Genomic DNA, 20467 nt, shown 5'->3' with positions numbered 1-20467 from the left:
GAGAGAAATGTAGGCCACCATAGGAGAGAGCTGCAGCGGCGGTGGTGTCCGACTGCTGGATCCAGGTTTCAGTGAGAGCCAGAAGGTTGAGGGAATTAGAGAGGAAAAAGTCATGGATGTAAGAGAGTTTATTACAAGCTGAGCGTGCATTCCAAAGGGCACAGTTGAATGAGACAGAAGATATGCAGGGAATATTAATGAGATTAGCAGGGTTTCTGAATGTAACAGGGAAAGAGTTAGTGTTATTATTACTGGAGGGTCCTGGGTTGGGAGAAATATCACCTGCGACTAATAGAAGGAAGATACAGAGAGTGAGCAGATGATTGAGTGATTTGTGAGAGCGTTTCCTGCGTTGTATGGTGGGAATGAATGGATCTGCGTGGTATAACATTGTGAAGAGAGCATGACAACTGTACATAGGAGAAGAGAGGAGTGAGGGATTAATATGGATGAAGTGTGCCGCATTTGTGGGTGAACGGTGAATGTGGATGATTGTAGCAACCAGAGTATAAATGGCACAGATACAAATGGTGAATACTGTTTGCCAAAAAGATGACCTGGAAGCAAGTTTGTTTAATTGTCTTGCATGTCTTACCTGTCTCCTGCCCTGTCCAACTGCCATTTTCTAACTGCCAGGGCACTTTGCTAAATTATGGCACTTCGATAAAGTATGCATAAATGCTATATGCATAAATGCCCCCGCATAAATGCCTCCCCTTAACTAAGTCTCAATATATAGGGACGTATCTGCTTAGATCTGCACAGATTTAACTCATTAACAATCAATCACTAGCTTAAAAGACAACAGGAGACCATAAAGTGCAGGGAAAAAAAAAAAAAAAAAACAGACTAGTAAACTCGGCATGGATCATAAACTCTTAAAGTAAGTGTGATGACCTTTAAGTATCATGGAATAAAAAAGCTAGAGGAGTGAAAAAATATATACCAGAAATTGATAGGCTGCAGAGCATTGCATGGAGATATAATGCAGTTTTCAGGACAGATCACACAAGCAGTGAAAAATATATACCAGAAATTGATAGGCTGCAGAGCATTGCATGGAGATATAATGCAGTTTTCAGGACAGATCACACAAGCAGTGAAAAATATATACCTGTAAGAAGAGAAGAAAGATGAATATTAGCAATGCCATTTTCTAACTGCCAGGGCACTTTGCTAAATTATGGCACTTCGATAAAGTATGCATAAATGCTATATGCATAAATGCCCCCGCATAAATGCCTCCCCTTAACTAAGTCTCAATATATAGGGACGTATCTGCTTAGATCTGCACAGATTTAACTCATTAACAATCAATCACTAGCTTAAAAGACAACAGGAGACCATAAAGTGCAGGGAAAAAAAAAAAAAAAAAAACAGACTAGTAAACTCGGCATGGATCATAAACTCTTAAAGTAAGTGTGATGACCTTTAAGTATCATGGAATAAAAAAGCTAGAGGAGTGAAAAAATATATACCAGAAATTGATAGGCTGCAGAGCATTGCATGGAGATATAATGCAGTTTTCAGGACAGATCACACAAGCAGTGAAAAATATATACCAGAAATTGATAGGCTGCAGAGCATTGCATGGAGATATAATGCAGTTTTCAGGACAGATCACACAAGCAGTGAAAAATATATACCTGTAAGAAGAGAAGAAAGATGAATATTAGCAATGCCATTTTCTAACTGCCAGGGCACTTTGCTAAATTATGGCACTTCGATAAAGTATGCATAAATGCTATATGCATAAATGCCCCCGCATAAATGCCTCCCCTTAACTAAGTCTCAATATATAGGGACGTATCTGCTTAGATCTGCACAGATTTAACTCATTAACAATCAATCACTAGCTTAAAAGACAACAGGAGACCATAAAGTGCAGGGAAAAAAAAAAAAAAAAAACAGACTAGTAAACTCGGCATGGATCATAAACTCTTAAAGTAAGTGTGATGACCTTTAAGTATCATGGAATAAAAAAGCTAGAGGAGTGAAAAAATATATACCAGAAATTGATAGGCTGCAGAGCATTGCATGGAGATATAATGCAGTTTTCAGGACAGATCACACAAGCAGTGAAAAATATATACCAGAAATTGATAGGCTGCAGAGCATTGCATGGAGATATAATGCAGTTTTCAGGACAGATCACACAAGCAGTGAAAAATATATACCAGAAATTGATAGGCTGCAGAGCATTGCATGGAGATATAATGCAGTTTTCAGGACAGATCACACAAGCAGTGAAAAATATATACCTGTAAGAAGAGAAGAAAGATGAATATTAGCAATGCCATTTTCTAACTGCCAGGGCACTTTGCTAAATTATGGCACTTCGATAAAGTATGCATAAATGCTATATGCATAAATGCCCCCGCATAAATGCCTCCCCTTAACTAAGTCTCAATATATAGGGACGTATCTGCTTAGATCTGCACAGATTTAACTCATTAACAATCAATCACTAGCTTAAAAGACAACAGGAGACCATAAAGTGCAGGGAAAAAAAAAAAAAAAAAAACAGACTAGTAAACTCGGCATGGATCATAAACTCTTAAAGTAAGTGTGATGACCTTTAAGTATCATGGAATAAAAAAGCTAGAGGAGTGAAAAAATATATACCAGAAATTGATAGGCTGCAGAGCATTGCATGGAGATATAATGCAGTTTTCAGGACAGATCACACAAGCAGTGAAAAATATATACCAGAAATTGATAGGCTGCAGAGCATTGCATGGAGATATAATGCAGTTTTCAGGACAGATCACACAAGCAGTGAAAAATATATACCTGTAAGAAGAGAAGAAAGATGAATATTAGCAATGCCATTTTCTAACTGCCAGGGCACTTTGCTAAATTATGGCACTTCGATAAAGTATGCATAAATGCTATATGCATAAATGCCCCCGCATAAATGCCTCCCCTTAACTAAGTCTCAATATATAGGGACGTATCTGCTTAGATCTGCACAGATTTAACTCATTAACAATCAATCACTAGCTTAAAAGACAACAGGAGACCATAAAGTGCAGGGAAAAAAAAAAAAAAAAAACAGACTAGTAAACTCGGCATGGATCATAAACTCTTAAAGTAAGTGTGATGACCTTTAAGTATCATGGAATAAAAAAGCTAGAGGAGTGAAAAAATATATACCAGAAATTGATAGGCTGCAGAGCATTGCATGGAGATATAATGCAGTTTTCAGGACAGATCACACAAGCAGTGAAAAATATATACCAGAAATTGATAGGCTGCAGAGCATTGCATGGAGATATAATGCAGTTTTCAGGACAGATCACACAAGCAGTGAAAAATATATACCAGAAATTGATAGGCTGCAGAGCATTGCATGGAGATATAATGCAGTTTTCAGGACAGATCACACAAGCAGTGAAAAATATATACCTGTAAGAAGAGAAGAAAGATGAATATTAGCAATGCCATTTTCTAACTGCCAGGGCACTTTGCTAAATTATGGCACTTCGATAAAGTATGCATAAATGCTATATGCATAAATGCCCCCGCATAAATGCCTCCCCTTAACTAAGTCTCAATATATAGGGACGTATCTGCTTAGATCTGCACAGATTTAACTCATTAACAATCAATCACTAGCTTAAAAGACAACAGGAGACCATAAAGTGCAGGGAAAAAAAAAAAAAAAAAAACAGACTAGTAAACTCGGCATGGATCATAAACTCTTAAAGTAAGTGTGATGACCTTTAAGTATCATGGAATAAAAAAGCTAGAGGAGTGAAAAAATATATACCAGAAATTGATAGGCTGCAGAGCATTGCATGGAGATATAATGCAGTTTTCAGGACAGATCACACAAGCAGTGAAAAATATATACCAGAAATTGATAGGCTGCAGAGCATTGCATGGAGATATAATGCAGTTTTCAGGACAGATCACACAAGCAGTGAAAAATATATACCTGTAAGAAGAGAAGAAAGATGAATATTAGCAATGCCATTTTCTAACTGCCAGGGCACTTTGCTAAATTATGGCACTTCGATAAAGTATGCATAAATGCTATATGCATAAATGCCCCCGCATAAATGCCTCCCCTTAACTAAGTCTCAATATATAGGGACGTATCTGCTTAGATCTGCACAGATTTAACTCATTAACAATCAATCACTAGCTTAAAAGACAACAGGAGACCATAAAGTGCAGGGAAAAAAAAAAAAAAAAAACAGACTAGTAAACTCGGCATGGATCATAAACTCTTAAAGTAAGTGTGATGACCTTTAAGTATCATGGAATAAAAAAGCTAGAGGAGTGAAAAAATATATACCAGAAATTGATAGGCTGCAGAGCATTGCATGGAGATATAATGCAGTTTTCAGGACAGATCACACAAGCAGTGAAAAATATATACCAGAAATTGATAGGCTGCAGAGCATTGCATGGAGATATAATGCAGTTTTCAGGACAGATCACACAAGCAGTGAAAAATATATACCAGAAATTGATAGGCTGCAGAGCATTGCATGGAGATATAATGCAGTTTTCAGGACAGATCACACAAGCAGTGAAAAATATATACCTGTAAGAAGAGAAGAAAGATGAATATTAGCAATGCCATTTTCTAACTGCCAGGGCACTTTGCTAAATTATGGCACTTCGATAAAGTATGCATAAATGCTATATGCATAAATGCCCCCGCATAAATGCCTCCCCTTAACTAAGTCTCAATATATAGGGACGTATCTGCTTAGATCTGCACAGATTTAACTCATTAACAATCAATCACTAGCTTAAAAGACAACAGGAGACCATAAAGTGCAGGGAAAAAAAAAAAAAAAAAAACAGACTAGTAAACTCGGCATGGATCATAAACTCTTAAAGTAAGTGTGATGACCTTTAAGTATCATGGAATAAAAAAGCTAGAGGAGTGAAAAAATATATACCAGAAATTGATAGGCTGCAGAGCATTGCATGGAGATATAATGCAGTTTTCAGGACAGATCACACAAGCAGTGAAAAATATATACCAGAAATTGATAGGCTGCAGAGCATTGCATGGAGATATAATGCAGTTTTCAGGACAGATCACACAAGCAGTGAAAAATATATACCAGAAATTGATAGGCTGCAGAGCATTGCATGGAGATATAATGCAGTTTTCAGGACAGATCACACAAGCAGTGAAAAATATATACCTGTAAGAAGAGAAGAAAGATGAATATTAGCAATGCCATTTTCTAACTGCCAGGGCACTTTGCTAAATTATGGCACTTCGATAAAGTATGCATAAATGCTATATGCATAAATGCCCCCGCATAAATGCCTCCCCTTAACTAAGTCTCAATATATAGGGACGTATCTGCTTAGATCTGCACAGATTTAACTCATTAACAATCAATCACTAGCTTAAAAGACAACAGGAGACCATAAAGTGCAGGGAAAAAAAAAAAAAAAAAAACAGACTAGTAAACTCGGCATGGATCATAAACTCTTAAAGTAAGTGTGATGACCTTTAAGTATCATGGAATAAAAAAGCTAGAGGAGTGAAAAAATATATACCAGAAATTGATAGGCTGCAGAGCATTGCATGGAGATATAATGCAGTTTTCAGGACAGATCACACAAGCAGTGAAAAATATATACCAGAAATTGATAGGCTGCAGAGCATTGCATGGAGATATAATGCAGTTTTCAGGACAGATCACACAAGCAGTGAAAAATATATACCTGTAAGAAGAGAAGAAAGATGAATATTAGCAATGCCATTTTCTAACTGCCAGGGCACTTTGCTAAATTATGGCACTTCGATAAAGTATGCATAAATGCTATATGCATAAATGCCCCCGCATAAATGCCTCCCCTTAACTAAGTCTCAATATATAGGGACGTATCTGCTTAGATCTGCACAGATTTAACTCATTAACAATCAATCACTAGCTTAAAAGACAACAGGAGACCATAAAGTGCAGGGAAAAAAAAAAAAAAAAAACAGACTAGTAAACTCGGCATGGATCATAAACTCTTAAAGTAAGTGTGATGACCTTTAAGTATCATGGAATAAAAAAGCTAGAGGAGTGAAAAAATATATACCAGAAATTGATAGGCTGCAGAGCATTGCATGGAGATATAATGCAGTTTTCAGGACAGATCACACAAGCAGTGAAAAATATATACCAGAAATTGATAGGCTGCAGAGCATTGCATGGAGATATAATGCAGTTTTCAGGACAGATCACACAAGCAGTGAAAAATATATACCAGAAATTGATAGGCTGCAGAGCATTGCATGGAGATATAATGCAGTTTTCAGGACAGATCACACAAGCAGTGAAAAATATATACCTGTAAGAAGAGAAGAAAGATGAATATTAGCAATGCCATTTTCTAACTGCCAGGGCACTTTGCTAAATTATGGCACTTCGATAAAGTATGCATAAATGCTATATGCATAAATGCCCCCGCATAATCACACAAGCAGTGAAAAATATATACCAGTGTGTTACTAGCAGTAATGTTTGAGACTATGGTCCTAGCTCTCTTCAGATCATTGACCAGGTCCTCCCGTGTAGTTCTGGGTTGTTTCCTTTCCTTTCTCAGAATCATCTTTACCCCACGAGGTGAAATCTTGCATGGCGCCCCAGACCGAGGATGATTGACAGTCATCTTGTGTTTCTTCCATTTTCTAATAATTGTGCCAACAGTTGTTGCCTTCTCAACAAGCTGCTTGCCTATTGTCCTGTAGCCCATCCCAGCCTTGTGCAGGTCTACAATTTTGTCCCTGGTGTCCTTAGACAGCTATTTGGTCTTGACCATGGTGTAGAGGTTGGGGTGTGATTGAGTGTGTGGACAGGTGTCTTTTATGCAGGTAACGAGTTCAAACAGGAGCAATTAATACAGGTAATGAGTGCAGAGTAGGAGGGCTTCTTGAAGAAAAACTAACAGGTCTGTAGGTGGGAAAACTTGCAAAATCGTCAGTGTATTAAATACTTATTTTCCCCACTGTAGCAGGGGCACATGTATAAGATTATCTCAGCACAGGAACATTTTAATTAAACACATCCAATTGTGGAAATTATTATTATTCCAAGATCTATTGATTAAAATGAACTTTCTTCATGGGAAAACGCTTTAATTTCTTTCTTTTTTTGCTTACTTATTTTTACCACTGTTTTTATCACTGATGGCTGTTACATATTGGATCAGTGGGGTCTCCAGAGATCACTTGTTTGGAGCAGTGGCATGCACACTCCCGCCTCATCCAGTCTATAGGACGAGTAAGGATTGATTGGGGAGATACACTAAAGCTGATAAATCTTGTTTATGTGGAAAATCTACTTGAGTGTATGTCCACACGGAATATACTTTCAAAATGAAAAGTCCAAGAGTGTTACATGTGGATTTGTTATGGACTTTGCATTTTCTCTGTGTTTTATCCTATGCAATGTGAGTGTAGAACTCATGGGGAAATCCACAGCCTAAATTGACATGCTGAGAAGCTAATAAATGCACCACAGATGAGGCTCTGTTCACACTGCGTTTCTGCAGTGCACTCAGGAATTCTGTCTCAATACCCTTAAAGGAAATCTGTCACCAGATTTTGGCTACGCATTCTAAGATTAGTATCATGTAGGGAAAGAGACCCTGGTTCCAGCAATATATCACTCAATAGGCGGATTGCTGCTGTTCTTTTTAAATCACTGTTTTATCTGCTGCAGATCTTGCTGCTCTCTGATTATTGAGGTCTATATAATCTCGCCCTTACCACTGATAGGCAGCTTTCTGTGCTGTGTGCACTGTGCATAGGCAGGCAGTAAGTTGTCAATCAGTGGTGGGGTTATATAGAGCTCATGAATATGGAGAACTACATGGCAGAGGGTTTGCTAGTGATGATATCCTGCTAATAAGTGTTTTATCAAAACTACAGCAAGCAGCCAAAAAAGTGACACATTGCTGGAATCGGGTTTCTGTCTCTACATCATGCTGCTCTTAGATTAGGTAACAAAAACCTGCTGACTGAGTCTCTTTAAGGCCACGGCTCCACTATCAGTATTTGGTCAGTATATGGTCAGTATTTTTTCTCAGGAGTGGGAGCCAAAACCAGGAGTGGATGATAAATGCAGAATTGGGGACTTGTTTCTATTATATCTTTTCTCTGATTGTTCCTCACCTGGTTTTGGCTCCCACTCCTGAGAAAAAATACTGACTGTTTTTTTGGCCACTTGAAAAGATGGACACTTAAAAAAAAAAAAGAAAAAAAATCGCAGAGTTCATTGGAACTTTGCGTGTCATTGCAGTTTATGGCTCCGTCAGAGGTTAATGCCATGAAACCCGTTTTTAAGGGGATTTAGACAGAACCCCTGGACGCACTGCAGAAACAGTGTGAACAGGTCCTTAATCTCTGCACAGATTCTTTGTGGATTTTTAACATATATTTTGACAAATCACATCCACAATAATAATAAAAATCCACAGAGTAACCGGCCCATCTGATCAAATCTTATCAATGGTCTTCTGTTTTCCTACATTCCTATCCATGGGCTGTACCTGGCTTTGCAATTCATGTACATTGAAGTGACTTAAAGGGAATCTGTCAGAGTTTTTGCTACCTCATCTGAGTGCAGCCTGATGTGGAGAAAGAGACCCTGAATCCCATGATGTATTACTAGTGATGAACGATCATGCTCGCCACTCGAGTGACATCTGTGTGCTCGGGTATGTATTGAGTATCGTGGGTGCATGAGCGCCATTCTCAAGTTCCTGGGGATTGCCTGCCATACACAGTAATGCTGATGGCTACGGCATTACAGTGTATGGCAGGCAATCCGCGCATGTTTAATGGATGTCTAACAGCAGAGAAACATGCGGGGCGGGGACTCTGAGCATGGTGCTCAATATGTACCCGAGCACCCCGATGTCACTTGAGTGGCGACCACACTTTCTCATCACTGTGTAGCACTTATATTACTGGGTGCAGCTGTTTTGACACAATCAGAGCTTCAAGATTTAGCAATGCAGCAGAGCTGAGAAAGGTTCCCCTGTCCACACCAGGCTCTGTATATACAAGGTCTATAGACAGTGAGGTGCAGATCACAGGAGGGGGCTTTGCTGGACCAGGAGGCACTCACTGCTGTGTCACAGCAATGCTAATCTCCTGGTGAGAAGACAATTATTGCAAGTAAACAACAGCACTGAGCTGGATAAGAGAGGCATCGCTGAAATCTGTTATAACCCCTACAGCATGCTGCCTTCACATTACATAGCGAAAGCCTGCTGACAGATTCTCTTTAAATATTTACAAGGGGGCATTCCTTTTTGTTTTGACCATGGCATAGATGAGGTTAAAAGGCAGAGTTTAGTGCAGGAGCGCCATTGTAACTTGTGGGCTTCAGTGCCCATATGAGCACTGTAATAATACAGATCTATGCAGGAGCTCATCCCTGCCAGTGTTGCCCCAACAGACTTCCATTTTTCATTGAGATCCTTTTCTTGTATGTTCTGGGAATGCTTCTCATTGATCCCTCTGATGATGGGACTGTATGCTAGAGGTTAGCTATAGATTGTCATTGTATAAATTGTATGCTGCACAGTATATATCTTTATGGTGCTAGGCTACATAGAAAAGTGCAGCAGGTAGTGATCCAAAAGTTATACTAACACAGTGGATGCCACTCACAGTGGTCTAAAAGATAACTACATCTGGTCCGTCTAATATTAAAAACCTGTGGTTCTCAACTCCACCAAATGTTTCCCTGGCAGTAAAGATGAGGCTGAAGCCCCCCATACACATTACATGGTTAATCGTTCAGCTAGCAGTTATCTCACCCGACTGTCCAATACACAAGCGTGCTTGATCTTCTAGGTGCTCCTGTGTTCTCTTCAAGACATCTCTGACTACGGCTTATATTCAGGAGATGTAATAGATCAGCCGTCCAAAATCTGACAATCTGTCTCCTTAAGTCTCCCAAAAATCTATTTCCGGGACCCCCAAGCACATTAGACTATCATCCGAATCCATTGTTATCGGTGGGCTCGGTCAGCATTAGTCTAATATGTATGGAGGGCTTAAGAGCAGTATATGTGATAAATAAAATGTAGGACCCCTTTTACCATGGTCTTCCACTTACCCTAAATTATTCTACTAAATTATTGTAAGCTACTTCTGTAAATAACCCGACTAATTAACACCTCTGTTTAGTCAATGTCTTTAACTTACATTTTTTCTCCAACAGCAATTCAGTGGGGAGGAGACAAGCGTCCGTTCCACTTTCTATTTTATACTGGCAAGCAGGCGTTTTACTCATTACTGCACGTGAGTATCTTATGTGCTATGATAAATTGTGTGAACTGCGAGCCAAAGCATTAAATCTCACCAGGGACTCCCATCAAATAGACTCTGGGCCTTTCCTTTTTACTTCCAAGACAATAGATAAATGCCATGAAAAGCTTAGTGGGCCGATTTCATGGTGATATTGGCCAGAGAATTCTCATCTCTCCTCTATTGATCATCACTGGGTGGACGGGGCTACGTGTGTGACCTGTTTGGTATATACACAGTATGCATACTTATTACTTCTGTATGCGCGTCTTCTGGCTGAATTTACCCTTCACTACTACATATTGGGGCAGATATAGCAGCATATTTGTGACTTTTTTGTACTACATGGAGTATGCACCTTGGTAATGAATGTGGTGCATAGTTTTTATAGTTCGCCTGAGCGCCGAAATCCTCATTGTGTGAATCTCGCCAGAGTCTGTAAGAACACTTGACATTCTCGTGCTTTATAATCTGCATCTATTTTTGGTTCATATAGGTTACTTAAAGGACTTGTTAAGCTAATTATTCTCTTACATCTTTATAAGGATTAACACTTTCAGTCCTGTAACACTCCCTTTTGAGGGTGGTGGTTTTATTTCACAAGTATACAAGAACAAACAGTGTTATGCATAAACCAATACAAAGTACAGTTTGCCGTGCTCAATATTATGCATAAACCAATGCAACGTACAGTTTGCCATGCTTAAACATTGCTTAAAAAGACTGGTGCGCTGGTTCTAGTGGTAAAACACTCCATAAAGAATGGCTCCTCAGGACTTGGTATACCTGTTTATAGGCTTTGGGCACATGTTGCACATCTAACTTGTATACTAACTTCAGTGGGCGAGATCGTGGATTTTTTTTCCCTGTATTATCATACTTCTTCAGTTAAGGGGTTATTATCCACTCTGCCTACTATGGCTGACACAGGAATAACTCCATTTAGCTCTGACAACCGGAGGTGGCGTTTCTACGGCTTGCAACACTGTTTTCATATGTCCCTTAGAAAAGAATGTGCTACGATGATTCTGTAACTCCCATTCATTCCTATAGGAGTTAACAAAAGACAGTCATGTCCCCAAATGCTGTAAACCTGCAGAAATAGGGCTAATCTGCAGGTTAATAGCGTTACAATGATATCGGTCAGCTGCCCTGAAAGTGCAGCTATTGGGAAAAGATGAACTTTATTCCTCCCGAGAGCCACCGACTTTGAGTCATAGAGGCGTACCTGAAGCTGCTTCAGTCACCAGGTAGTATACGGTGAGCGGCGGGTGTGCGCACTCCCCAACACTCGCCGTGCAGAAAGAGCTGTTGGTCAAAATGCCGGGGCATGCTTACACTCGCCGCTTACTGTATACTAAGCGGTGAATGAAGCCGCTCTGGGCACGCCCCTATGACCACCTGGAGGAATAAAGTTAATTTTCTTCTGGTAGCCACACCTTCTGTAAGGGGGTCAGGCAGCATTGTATCGCTATTAAACTTCTATCTGCAAGTTAATTGTGTTTGGAGACATTATGGGTTCCATTTAAATGGTTAAAGTCTGCAGTATTAGGGTACAAGTCTGCAGTTACTCTATGCTATTTTCGTGCATGCGGTCATGTGCCGACTGGATGTGCGCAGCCTTGCTCAATGCAAGTGCATTGAGTAAAGTCGGACACGTCTATTCAGAATGTGGCTGGAAGTATGCAAATCACGTACTTGCGGTCACATGACCGCCGATCCCAGTGGCAACACCGGAGAAACCTCACTGCGCGTGATTCGTAAGTCTGCAGTCACATAGAGTGATGTAGACACATAGTGACTGCTGACTTGTATCCCAATGCCGGACAACCCATTTAATCAACCTTCATAGCTCAGTCGGTCTCAGCTGATTCCGTAACTCCAGCTATTGTGGTGGGAGCAGGATGAAGTTATTTCTATATCGGCCATGTAAAGCTAAGATGAGAGTAAATCTTTAAAATTTGAAATTTCTGCAGCGTTTCTGCATATTTTGGCAGCAAAAACTCTGCGCAAAATCCACAGTGATTTTTATGCGTTTTCATGCGTTTTTAACTGCGGATTTGCCATGCGTTTTTAACAATGCATTGTATTGGAAAAACGCAGGCAAAAATGCAAAAAGAATGGACATGCTGCTTCTTTTTCTGCACATGAAATTCAGTCAGGAAAAATCCTGATCATGTGCACAGAATTTGCAAAGTGTCATAGGCAGTCATGGGATAAGGTATGCAATGCTTTTTTGGCCCATTTCTGCACGGAAAAAACGCACTGTGTGCAAATTGCCCTTATTACGAGGGGATACCCAAAAGAAACTGGAAATCATTTACAAAAAAAGTGTATTTATTTGTACATTTTAAAACTCCAGTCTCCTTCAACGTACTCTTCGTTCTCGGTCAGTCAATATGTCTGTCTGGTCATTAGTGAGCAACTAAGGCACTGCATTTGCTGCAACTGGTTACATGCCAAATTCCTCAATTTCACCGAAAAAAAATACACCTAAAATTTATGTTTATTGGTATCATTAAAAATAGAATATTACTGCCCCTCAAAAAACACCAAAAATGATTAAAAAGGCCAGAGAAAACTCTCAGCCCCAAAAGAGATAACCATAAAATGGGGAAGGGGCAATGCCCTAAACTGTCCCCACCTCACAGCAGATTTGTATTTATTCTGGGTAACCCCTTGTGTATGTGTAAAATTATATCTACGGTATATATAGATAGGTAGATATATCCATCTATATATTGTAATGCAGCGACTTGCTGGCATTACGGTAATGGTCCAGGATGTGTTTTTACATGACTGTGACATAGCACAGGTCCTGCGCGCACAGAATGTCTGTCTGATCACATGACTGTGACATCAGCAAGGTCCTGTCAGTATGTGTGTGTGTGCACGGGATGCATATATAAACCCTGCTTGATGGGAGACAGGTGTGTTCTGTGAGAGAGGCGTAAGGCCTGTTCCCGTGTGTGTGGGACACCGACCGTGTGAGGCCTAGTGAGGCCGAGTGAAGCCTGGTGCCTGAAAGGCAGAGCCTGGATCCTGTGTGGATGTCAGTGGCCTTTGAGGGAACGACTGCTAGAGACCCCCCACCTGGGAAGCCGCAAAGCCACAGTGGTGGCGGATTATTGAGGAAGAGTCCTGAAAGGCAGAGCCTGGATCCTGTGTGGATGTCAGTGGCCTTTGAGGGAACGACGGCTGGAGACCCCCACCTGGGAAGCCGCAAAGCCACAGTGGTGGCGGATTAAATGGACTGCAGCAGCTAAACCCGGCAAAGGGTAATACCCTGTGTTATATGGACATTGCTATGTTATTACCTTGCTGAAGGCTGTACCTGGAGCAAGTGGGCCGGTGTGTCACTTGGCTCGTGAATATTATATATATGTGTGTCGGCGTGCCACTGAGTTGGACCCGGTCATATGCGGTTTATAAAGTAATAAACTGCTGAGCATTGTTTAAAAACGGAAAGACATTGCACGTGTGCATTGATTGTCGCAGCGAAGCGAGTATCCCCCATTATGATGACTAGCGCTGCCTTACAATATACTTATATAGCGCCATTAATTCCATTAATGTTTTCGGTGAAATTGTTTAAATACTATACACTTCTATTATAATCTGTGATTTCATTCCAAATTCCTCCATTAAAATTCACTGATAGGAGCTCCATGAATTTCCAGTCAACTCCACGAGTTCTTTGGCTGAAGGAGATCTTCCAGAATGGCTTGACAAATTTTCGGCACATTTTCATCAGTTAGAGCAGTCAATTGTGATATGAACGAAAAAAATAGGCGATAAATTTGAAAAACTTTTTGAATAAAAAATCGATGAAGCCAAATGCAGCAACATCGGCTGACTCGGAAGAGTTTTGGGAACTGTCACCTAGCAGTTTCAAGTTGTGACCCATCTCCCTGTAACTGGTAGTGACTATTAGTGCAGGACACAAAGGGTTAAGCAAGCGTTGCGCAGAATATCCCACCCGGGTGCCTGGGGGATTCTGCATCAGCCACCTCTGCCGGCTTGTGTGTTTCAGCCGAGTCATATGTAGAAAATAAGGTGTCATGGGCATTTTACATATCCAGTAATTACGTACTTATGAGAATAGCCGTGTGCCATATTTGAGCCTGTGTAAGGTCTGTACCTTTTTCCTTACTAGACACATAAATGTGTATATAATATGTTTTTTAATGTAAGTTCTGTTGTTATCGTTGACCTTGAGCAAATGAGTTTTTGTGCCCTGGCAGAAATGAAAGGGGTGATAAATGCAGAGTGTGCCTTTGCTGAGTAATGGAGCTGCAGCACACTTTCCACAGAGGTTTTCTCTCCTGCTCAGCCTCCGGCAGCCGCAGGACCCCTGCTGTTCATTTAAATAGGTATGTCAAATCTGCCTGGAGATGCCGCCGGTTTGATCTGTGGTAATATTTGTGAAGGTTCCATATGGACTTCAGCCCCCCGCAGTGCTAAGAAATAATGTACAACGCTTCATGGTGCAGACGCAAATTTCCTCTGAAAAAGGATGCAGTGCTGCGTTTTAGCTGTCGGAGTGGATGATGGAGAGGACGCGCTAGGCCTGTCAACTCGTTACACGGATGGGTTGCACGCAGCGAGGCTGTGGAAAATCTGTGCCTTTTAACTTTTCTACTTAATCACGGTTGTAGCATTGCCTTTAGACTGTATGCTACATTAATTCTCTTCCTGCCTTCCGCCTCTCATCCCAAGTTTCATAGGGAAAAAAAATAGAAAAAGTCTAGTATGCAGGTCTTGTCGAGGCCTTATCAAACAGCTGTCATCCCACAAGCCATTTGCATTTGTTTTGGCTGAAACAGAGCAACCCAAGGGCAAGATGTGTTTGTTGCATTCCATCATAATAAAGAAATTACACATTTTGGAAGGAATAAAGCTTTTATTTGTAGTGCTTGTGCTTCAGAACCATTTAACCCCAACACCTCGAAGTACATCATATATAAGACTGAATGCTTTAAAGTATCCGACATCCAACCTGCTGGGATTATGGTCACAATAAAAGAAGTCACCTTCTCATTCATACACTTTTTTTTTTTAATGCATGTGCATGTCTATGTATATATATATGTATGTATATATGTGTGTATATGTATATATATACAGTACAGACCAAACGTTTGGACACACCTTCTCATTTAAAGATTTTTCTGTATTTTCTTAACTATGGAAATTGTACATTCACACTGAAGGCATCAAAACTATGAATTAACACATGTGGAATTATATACTTAACAAAAAAGTGTGAAACTGAAAATATGTCTTATATTCTAGGTTCTTCAAAGTAGCCACCTTTTGCTTTGATGACTGCTTTGCACACTCTTGGCATTCTCTTGATGAGCTTCAAGAGGTAGTCACCGGAAATGGTTTTCACTTCACAGGTGTGCCCTGTCAGGTTTAATAAGTGGGATTTCTTGCCTTATAAATGGGGTTGGGACCATCAGTTGTGTTATGCAGAAGTCTAGTGAATACACAGCTGATAGTCGTACTGAATAGACTGTTAGCTGCTTTTTTCTTGCCATAATACAAATTCTAAGTAAAGAAAAACGAGTGGCCATCATTACTTTAAGAAATGAAGGTCAGTCAGTCTGAAAAATTGGGAAAACTTTGAAAGTGTCCCCAAGTGCAGTTGCAAAAACCATCAAGCGCTACAGAGAAACTGGCTCAGATGAGGACCGCCCCAGGAAAGGAAGACCAAGAGTCATCTCTGCTTCTGAGGATAAGTTTATCCGAGTCACCAGCCTCAGAAATCGCTGGTTAACAGCAGCTTAGATTACAGACCAGGTCAATGCCACACAGAGTTCTAGCAGCAGACACATCTCTACAACAACTGTTAAGAGGAGACTTTGTGCAGCAGGCCTTCATGGTAAAATAGCTGCTAGGAAACCACTGCTAAGGACAGGCAACAAGCAGAAGAGACTTGTTTGGGCTAAAGAACACAAGGAATGGACATTAGACCAGTGGAAATCTGTGCTTTGGTCTGATGAGTTCAAATTTGAGATCTTTGGTTCCAACCACCGTGTCTTTGTGCGACGCAGAAAAGGTGAACGGATGGACTCTACATGCCTGGTTCCCACCGTGAAGCATGGAGGAGGAGGTGTGATGGTGTGGGGGTGCTTTGCTGGTGACACTGTTGGGGATTTATTCAAAATTGAAGGCATGCTGAACCAGCATGGCTACCACAGCATCTTGCAGCGGCATGCTATTCCATCCAGTTTACGTTTAGTTGGACCATCATTTATTTTTCAACAGGACAATGACCCCAAAACACACCTCCAGGCTGTGTAAGGGCTATTTGACCAAGAAGGAGAGTGATGGGGTGCTGCGGCAGATGATCTGGCCTCCACAGTCACCGGACCTGAAGCCAATCGAGATGCTTTGGGATGCGCTGGACCGCAGAATGAAGGCAAAAGGGCCAACAAGTGCTAAGCATCTCTGGGAACTCCTTCAAGATTGTTGGAAGACCATTTCCGGTGACTACCTCTTGAAGCTCATCAAGAGAATGCCAAGAGTGTGCAAAGCAGTCATCAAAGGAAAAGCTGGCTACTTTGAAGAACCTAGAATATAAGACATATTTTCAGTTGTTTCACACTTTTTTGTTAAGCATATAATTCCACATGTGTTAATTCATAGTTTTGATGCCTTCAGTATGAATGTACAATTTTCATAGTCATGAAAATACAGAAAAATCTTTAAATGAGAAGGTGTCCAAACTTTTGGTCTGTACTGTATATATGTATGTACTGTATGCATAATACAGTGAGTAAGGATTGTTTTCAGGAGACGACACTTTTAACTAAAGCAAGCTTAGCCAGCAATTGGAGTTCATATAATTTCAAGCCCAGTAAAGTTGATGCAGAGCAGATGTAACATTGCACAGTGGCCATCTGAATATATGTAGATACATATAATAAATGGATGTATTACGGGTGCCAATGTAGGAGTCCTAAGACAGCCATTTGAATTCCAATATCTCTCTCCAAACTAACATTCTTATGGATCTGTATTTATTTTCCAGAGACATTTCTGACATTTTGTAATGCCTCCTCACTTTCGGTGAATAGTAGCTTTCTTCATATAGACTTGTCCTCCTCTTGTCTGACATTTGTGAGCGGCTCATTATTAGAAAACTCTTATTCGCCAAAGAGTTGTCCAGGCATAGGCCTTAAGGTATGTTTACACAGTTTTTCTGTATGCATTTTTTGTGCTGATTCTGCACCAAATTCCACATTAGAAAGTGCTTTAAATCCACTGGCATCAAACAAAGCGCACATTTTTGTAGCGGTACTTATCATGGGTTGTAATGTGTTGTTCGGCAAGCATTTTGATGTGGAAATGAAGCAAAAAAACGCACATTATAATTAAAAATGCATGAAAAACTACACAACAACCATGTCAAAAAACAAGTGTTCTTAAAAAAAAAAATAAATAAATAAACTTCACCAAAGAGGTTTTTTATGTGGATTATTCTGCTTGAAAATCCATGGAAAATCAATTGAGAATGTACCTTTTGGTGTATTTTCAAACAAATGTATTTTCAGTCCGTTTCCACAACGGACCACACATGGACCATTTGTAATTTATTTACTAGTGCATTTACGATCCAAACTGTTCAATGTAAGCAGCAGGCAGCTCCTGCACCCGTCTATTTCGTGGACACGTGTACCGAGCCAGTCACATTCAATTATTTTCAGATGAGCGCTGAACTTATCAAATGTGACTGGCTCTGTACACTGCATGACGGACGGGCTCAGGTGCTGCCTGCTATTTTTATAATGGAGTAGAGCAGTGCATGCTCACCATCGGTCCATTTGGAAAATCCCTGCTGTGCACTGGCCCAAAGATTACTATTGGATCAGCGTGCAGTCTTTTTGCAAACTCCATGCAAAATATGCCCCTCTGAAAGAGTCCTTAGTGTTGACATGATGAGGTTAGGTTATCAGGTTGGTGGAAGCTTTATAAAATACACACAACTTAAAGGACTTTTCAAGACTACTTAAAGAAGCACTCCCATCAAAGTTTGTATCCTCTTAATATATTGCAATCATCATATTATATAGCGCTGTGTACTTACAATTGCTCATTCTACCCAGATAATTCTTCTCTTTTCTCTGCTCTATGTGGAAACAGGAAGTCTATTGTCCCAGCATTTATCATTCCCCTCTTCAACTCCTGACCCAGCTGCTCCACCCCTCCCCTGGCCATTGACTCATACAGGGAAAATTGACCTCCTGTCAATAGAGCTTAGACATAGAGCTGACATAGAAATAGAGCCTGTCATAGAGCTTAGAAGGATTCAGCTAGTCAGTTAGAATCACGTGATGTCATTGACCTAATGCAAAAAAAGAAGAATTAACTGGGTAGAAGGGCAAAAGGAGCAATTGTAAGTACAACATGCTGTATAGCTGAATCCTTCTAAGCTCTATGTAGTAACAGGAGGTCAATTTTCCCTGTCTGAGTAATAAGTCACTGCAAAAGTCCCTGGCGGGGGGAGGAGTGAAACAGCTGGGTCGGGAGGGGAATGATAAATGCAGGGACAAAAGACTTCCTGTTTACATAGAGCAAAGAAAACAAAAGAATTAACTGGGTAGAAAGGAAAAATTAGCAATTGTAAGTACACACTGTTATATGATGACTGCAATATATTAAGAGGATAAAAATATTCATGGGAGTGCTTCTTTTAAGGGGTTGTCCGGTCTAAAATGGCAAATCTGCAGTCACTCTATACTTGCATGGAGCGTACCGGAAACAATCTTGTCTTGTTCTAGACGGAGTGTGCATATCACATACTTGTTGTTGTCACGTGACCGTTGTTCCAGCCGCTGACACTTGAGATCCGTCACATGGAAAATGTGCTAAATAGGTAATCTTATTATTATTTACGTATTCTGCAAAGTATTTTATTTAAAAATTATGTTGTCTTAGCCCCCAAAAAATCAATTAAAGGAGTTGTCCATTACTTTAGATTACCTCCCCAATGTATCCCCCCGGGGGCCCTAAGACTTTTTGTAAAAACCTTCTGTTGCAGATAATGCCTGTGAGCAGCGCTATCTGTGGCCGCTCACAGGCATCACGTGACCCCGACAAGTGAGGCGTGACTCAGCACTGGAGTCCCCGCGGTGGCTGCTGGGTTGTGGGCGGGGTTACCCCTCTTGCGTCACACCCAGCATCCACCGCACGCTTTCCCAATGAATGGGGAAAGGCACAGCGCGCGGTGGATGCCGGGTGTGACGCGGGGGTTGTGACGCGCCCACAGCCTGGCATCGACCGTGGAACCAAGAAGAAAAAGACTCTCGGCTGTTGACAGCACTTGTCGTGATGACATCGGATGTCAGAGCCGGCAGCAGCCGGGGGTCACGTGATGCCTGTGAGCGGCCAGTGATAGCGCCGCTCACAGGTATTATCTGCAACGGAAGGTATTTACAAAAAGTCTTAGGGGACCCCGGGGGGATACATTGGGGGGTACTCTAAAGTATTGGACAACCCCTTTAAGTGTCAGCGACTTGGTGCCTCCCTTCTGCCCAACTAGCTGTACACTGCCTGTTTAAAGGGAATCTGTCAGCAGGATTTCACCCTCTTAAGCTATTTGTATCTGCATGTAGGCCTTTCATAGACAGGTCCAGCTATACCTTTATATGGCCAGTCCATTCCTGCGTTACTGAGAAATCGCTTTTGAATTGATATGCAAATGAGGCTCAAGAACTATAGTAGATCTGAAGCCTCTGTCACTCCAGCTCTATTCTTCGCCCAGCGCTGCCTCCTCCTGCTTGACATCCACTATGCTGTGTGACTTCATGCAAAGGAGATGTCAGTCAAGCAGGAGGAGGCAGTGTTGGGTGGAGAATAGAGCTGGAGTGACAGAGGCTTCAGATCTACAAATAGCTCTTAATTTGTACATCAATTCAAATGCAGATTTCTCAGTAATGGCGGAACCTACTGACCATGTAAAGGAATTACTGAACTTGTCTTTGAAAGAGCTACTTGCACATATAAATAGTTTGAGGTGTGAAATTATGCTGACAGATTCCTTTTAACCCATGTCTATGGACAGACACTCAAGGAGAGTGATTACAGGAGGTAGGAACATGTCATTGTTTCTATGTTCCTGCTTTCCTGTGTGTCATAATGAATAGTTATAATACAGAGGTGGATTTT

The 20467-nt window shown here is 40.8% G+C and overlaps 1 protein-coding gene across 2 annotated transcripts in view; it reads left to right on the top strand.

Moving 5' to 3' along the window:
• The window catches only part of MRPS9 (mitochondrial ribosomal protein S9), a 100586-nt gene that overhangs the window by 52550 nt on the left and 27569 nt on the right, over nucleotides 1-20467 (top strand). For both annotated transcript variants that reach the window (XM_073664753.1, XM_073664752.1), the window contains one exon: nucleotides 10206-10285. In XM_073664753.1, the coding sequence (XP_073520854.1) occupies nucleotides 10206-10285 (80 nt within the window). The remainder of the gene's footprint in view (nucleotides 1-10205; nucleotides 10286-20467) is intronic.

The sequence above is a fragment of the Phyllobates terribilis genome, unplaced genomic scaffold, assembly GCF_046119375.1.
Source record: "Phyllobates terribilis strain yellow unplaced genomic scaffold, ASM4611937v1 Scaffold_2__4_contigs__length_985480577, whole genome shotgun sequence".
Taxonomy (NCBI): domain Eukaryota; kingdom Metazoa; phylum Chordata; class Amphibia; order Anura; family Dendrobatidae; genus Phyllobates; species Phyllobates terribilis.
The sequence above is the reverse complement of the archived record's forward strand: the minus strand, read 5'-3'. Positions and strand labels throughout refer to the sequence as shown.